The 5,142-nt window shown below is 40.5% G+C and overlaps 1 gene segment (V, D, J or C); it reads left to right on the top strand.

Moving 5' to 3' along the window:
- On the top strand, positions 1–1,810 carry LOC106028672 (T cell receptor alpha variable 25-like). The segment is given in 2 exon segments: positions 1–203; positions 438–1,810. Coding segments are annotated over 2 exon segments (477 nt in total).
- The last annotated feature ends 3,332 nt before the right edge of the window (positions 1,811–5,142 follow it).

Below are 5,142 nucleotides of genomic sequence, written 5' to 3'. Positions count from 1 at the left end.
GAAGACGCCCTACTATATTTCTCTTCCTTTCCAGCACAGACACACAGCCTTTGCAAAACAGACTACAATCATTTTTCTGGAGCTCAAGTCACCCTTTGTAGGGCAGTCCACGGAGGAGCAGTCAGAGTCAGAAGCTCTTTATTAATAAGGAAGAGCTAGGATGCTACTCGTGACAGTGCTAATCTCATGGATGCAATTTTCAGGTGAGTTCCAGACTCCTTGGTTGTTTCCAGAAATTGCAGTTAGTAGAAAATTATCTGCAGGCAAAAAATTGACTTTATGGTTTTTGGGTTTTTTGAAAGAAGAACTTGGTAAGAGGGGAGGAAGGAAATATGGGAAGGAGAAAAATGGACGTGATAAATGACCAGTGCCAGTGTAGCTTAGGGAATAGGAACCTGGTCTACTTTGTATGGTGGCTTTCATTGTGTTTCCCGCAGAAATGAGAGGACAACAGATAAAGCAAATTCCTCGATTCTGGCATGTCTGGGAAGGAGAGAACTTCACTGCGTACTGCAATTCTTCAGGCACATTAAACAGCTTACAGTGGTACAAGCAGAAGCCTGGGGGACGCCCAGTCCTCTTGGTGAGACTAATGACGGGTGGAGAAGTGAAGGAGCAGGACAGACTGATCACCCGATTTGGAGAAAGAAGACAGGACGGCTCCCTGCACATCACAGCCACCCGGGGAACTGACGTAGGAACCTATTTCTGTGCAGCGACACAGTGCTCCCCAAGCACCAGCTGCCTGTACCCAAACCTCGCCCTGAGAATCCACAAAGAGCGTCTCATCCCTAGTGTAGCTCAGAAGCTGGAGAAAGCTAAAGTCACACTGTCAGCAAAGAGACGGTGCACCTCCTCCTCATGGCAATAGGGATGCGTGTAGAAATTCACGCAACGAGACACGATAATTTAATTCCTAATATGCAGCTATTGGTTTTCTTCTACACAGATTTTTCGGGAAATTCCAATTAATCCAGGAAGAATCAGTGGATTCTGAGGGCATCTTTCAGTGATGCCACAGATCCCCAAGCAGCTTCTTTCAGATTTCAACTCTACAGGAAATGTTAAAATGTTTCTCCTTAAAGAAATCATAAAGATACTGTCACTAAAAGATTGAAGGGGTAGGTACGTTTAACCTGATTTAAGCATTATTTAGTGTGTAAATCAAGTGTGTATCAAAGATTATTTGGAGTTTCATTGATATATACTACTTCCATGTTTGTATGTATGTTTTATTCTTAAAATAAAAAAAAGATTATAGCTCGCCTGAGATGGAATGGTCTCCTAAGCAGCCAGCTCCTTTCTCACCACTCCTTCCCTGAGGTCCTGATGTGGTGTCTCTCATGGCCATTCTCTCCTGGAAGCTGCTTGTCTTACTGGTGCTCCCTGGCCATTTTAATATTTAGGCAAATAATTATCATGATGTTAATTTTGCTTCACTTTGTATATTAAAGTGAGCCATGCAGTTAGACTACAATAAGTTTGGTAGGGAACTACAGGAGGGTGTGAGTGTCACTGGGGCCCTTTGGATACTTTCTGAAACAAGTATTAGAGCACACACACTCCCTGTGCCAGGCAGACACTAGAGGTCATTTACAACTGAATGACCAAGTAAAGCTTTTGCATTTTTTTTCATGAACTATTTTTAGTTTTGGAAGCAATTATGAGGAAAATATGATAATACTGGTACTAGTACAATATACTAAAATAACGAAGACAAAACTTTACTAAATTACTTGTAAGATTGTATGAACTGTCATATACTACATAAGGAAAAACATTCATACTAAACTACTTGTAAAACTAAATAAAACAGCATGTATATTACATGAAGAAAAATGTTCACATGCATACAGTATTTAAGTGAATTTTTAAGAGTATCTTAACTATTTGCTAAATTTCTACCTGTTATGAAATTGCAAAGTATTATAGAGTTTTGATATAAAAGACATTATTTTTCCGTAAAAATGACATTTTGCTGAGATAAATTTACATATATACCATTTAGCCAAAAGTGTACAACTTTTTAAAAATTTTTAATTCACATAATATCTGTATCTTTGTATCCATATGTATATCTATCTATAACATCCTAGCTAAATTCACATATACATTGAGTAATGATCAAATTAGAGTAAATAGCTGTAATGGTGAATTGCTTATGTCAACTTGAAATGTTTAGAAGTTTAAATCAAGATATATTATGGCTGCCATTTTGAATTTACTACTATCTTGCTTTGAAGTCCTTTATTGTTTTGTTTTTATTGGTTCTATTATGTTCTATTTTGTTTGATTTTTACTGTGTCTGAAGGGATGTGCAGCAATTTTGAAGACAAGAAGAGACATTTATGGTAACCACTGTTGATTTGAAGTTTTGGGTCACAGTAATTTATTTTGATTGGCTTTATTCTATTTTATTTTGCTTGATTTTATTCTCTTTAAGATAAAAAAAAATTGCAGTTGCAACAAAGAGTACTTGAAATGTTGGGACCCGAGAAAGTGTGGTTGCTGAAAAAAGCAGCATTAAAAGAAGACAATGCTTTGCTTCAGGACAACAGGAAAGATGAACTGAAGGTGCTCGAGGAATTGAGAAGGTGTCAGCTGCACGGGCTCAAGAGCAGAAAGAGACAAATAATGCTGAAGGGCTTTGCTTTGAGAAGCAAGCCTCAAGGGCCTGGCATATTCAGGGCTGCCTGGGAAGTGTTTCCTAGAATTCAAACACCAGGCCAACAGGTGGGGGGCCCTAGGACAAGAGGCCAGGCCTCTGCTCCAACTGGCAGCAGATCTTGGAGTCACCCAAATAGTGCAGGTTTTTGAAAATGCGGAATCCAAGAGCAGTGAGATCAGGAGGCTTCTGTAAGATTTCAGAAGAATGCTTGAGAGGCCAGGTGGTGCAGCCATGATAGGGCAGTGCATGGAGCTGGGAGAGTGAACTGAAAGTGCGGTGTAGACCACAGACAGTTAGATACCCAAAATATGGAACTTCTGCTGAGGAAAACTGTAGGGAATGGCTGTAGCCACCTCAGCAGACAGGCCATGCGGGCTGCGGCTGCTTAGCAAGGCTGCATGAGTGTGGCTGGCAAGTGCTTTGGGGCTCACATCTCACCGCAATCTGCCCTAACTGCTGACAGAGAGATGTAAGATTTAGTGTTTGCACTGTGGGATTCTATAATGTTTTAATCTAATTTCTGCTTATATTATTCTATTATCTTGTTTAGGAATGGAAATGTTTTTGCTTGATTTTTTGTTTGTTTGTTGCATAGGAGCTCACAACTAAGACTTTACTTAGAGTCTCTGAAGAGACTTTGGACTTGGACTTTTCATCAATGATGAGCTTGTTAAGAATTTTACAACTCTTACAGAGGGGCTAAATGCATTTCTGCATAATGAGATAGACAGGAGCTATTTGAAGGCCAGAGGCAGAGTATCATGACTAAGACCTAAAATTTCACCCAAATTTTCATAATTAGAAGGTAATTAGAACATCATGATGCTACATGCATGTTAGTTTGTCAGTGGATGAACTCAATAGCTGAGCATGCTCTCAGGAGATCAGGCCTGGTGACAGGTGGGTCACTAAGAGCATGGACTAGAAAAGTGTGCTCTGGACTCTGGCTCCTCCCTTTCCTCGCTGCATCCAGCTTCCTGGGTGGGGGCAGTGTTCCCCTTCATGGCTTTCTACCATGCCGTGTGTCTTGGAGCCCAACAATCCCAGACTGAGTCCTCTGAAAACTCTTGTCATTTAAATTGTGTTTGACAGATATTTTTCCAGTGATGAAATAGCTGAGTATAAGACTTACATTTATTTTCACCTTATGGGATTTCTATGTAGTGACAGGATAGTGTGCGAAAGGCATCTATGACTACTTGGCAATCCAGGTTCCACAAGGAAACAATGTCTACCTATCCAACATTAAACAAGATTTTCAAAAATCATTTTGTTTTTCTTAATGTTTTTTTGATACCTGTGTTTCTGTTCAGAAATAATCCTTTACCATTAAAAAAATCTGACCTTTTACTGAATGTTTTCTGCTTTAAAATATTGTTCCAAATGTATCTTTATAAATTGCACAGTTGATGATTGCTTTTTACAGAAATGTGACAGTACTGCCACTCTTTCCATCACTAGGACTTTCCATGAGTAAAGCTGTTTTTGCACTAAGTAGTATAATGACACAAGCAGTAAGACTTCAGAATGAAGAAAAATACTGGTGTGTTTTTTCCTTTTTCTTTATCTCCCCATTTATAATAACGTGGATAAATGTACATACTGAGGATTCTAATATCTTAAGAACTCTGTTAAGCATATTTGAAATGCTGATGCAAATCAGCAACTCCAAAGTAGATAGCTAATTTGTTCCCTCAAAATTTCACAAACTAGATGATACATTGATGATTTTTAACTTGTGTGATGGATTGATAACTGGCGGCCAACTTGTAACACCAGCTGAACTGAGTCAGCCTGGTGCTGAGCATTGATGGCCCACCTGGGGATGTTGCCAAGATAAAGAGGAGAACTGGAGAGGAAGAGTTAAGTATTGTTGGTTCTCCATGGCATTGTTGATTCTCCTGTTGCTGTGGGTTCTCCTGGAGGAGCTTGTCCAGGTTCTTTCCTGAGGTTGGCTGTTCTCATCATCAGAGGCTTTTCTGGACCTCACTGTCACTGAGAAAGGCTGTGGTAAATTTTGAAAGAAGCTCTGGTCTTTACTGCTTCCTTGCTCTAGAGGGGAAAATGGTGTGCTGTTCAGCCTCCAGGAAAAGCTTGTCATGCTGGTTTCCTGATAGGAACCCTGCTGTTCTGATCATCAGAGGAGCTCAGGTCCTCGTTGTCACTGAGGATGTCTATGGCACTTTTCAGAGGAGCCCTGCTTCTTACTATGAGTGTTGCTTCCTGGCTCTGGTGCACAACCCTCACCCTATGGGCACAGACTTTATAGCTTCCACCACTGGTCTTTGGGGGTTCCACATTGCAGATCTGTGAAACAGACATGCATGAGACATTGTCATGGGCACTAGGCCTCCAGCTGGACTCATGGCCATTGTCTGGGTCTCTAGGTCTTCAACTGGACACATGCAGGACACTCCTGTGGGATACAGATGCTCAGCTGGATTCCTTTGTATTAGTGTATGGACAGATTTCCT

This window comes from Cavia porcellus, unplaced genomic scaffold (assembly GCF_034190915.1).
Source record: "Cavia porcellus strain 051 isolate PalLab524CR breed Dunkin Hartley unplaced genomic scaffold, mCavPor4.1 scaffold_26, whole genome shotgun sequence".
In the NCBI taxonomy this organism is placed as follows: Eukaryota; Metazoa; Chordata; class Mammalia; order Rodentia; family Caviidae; genus Cavia; species Cavia porcellus.
The sequence above is the reverse complement of the archived record's forward strand: the minus strand, read 5'-3'. Positions and strand labels throughout refer to the sequence as shown.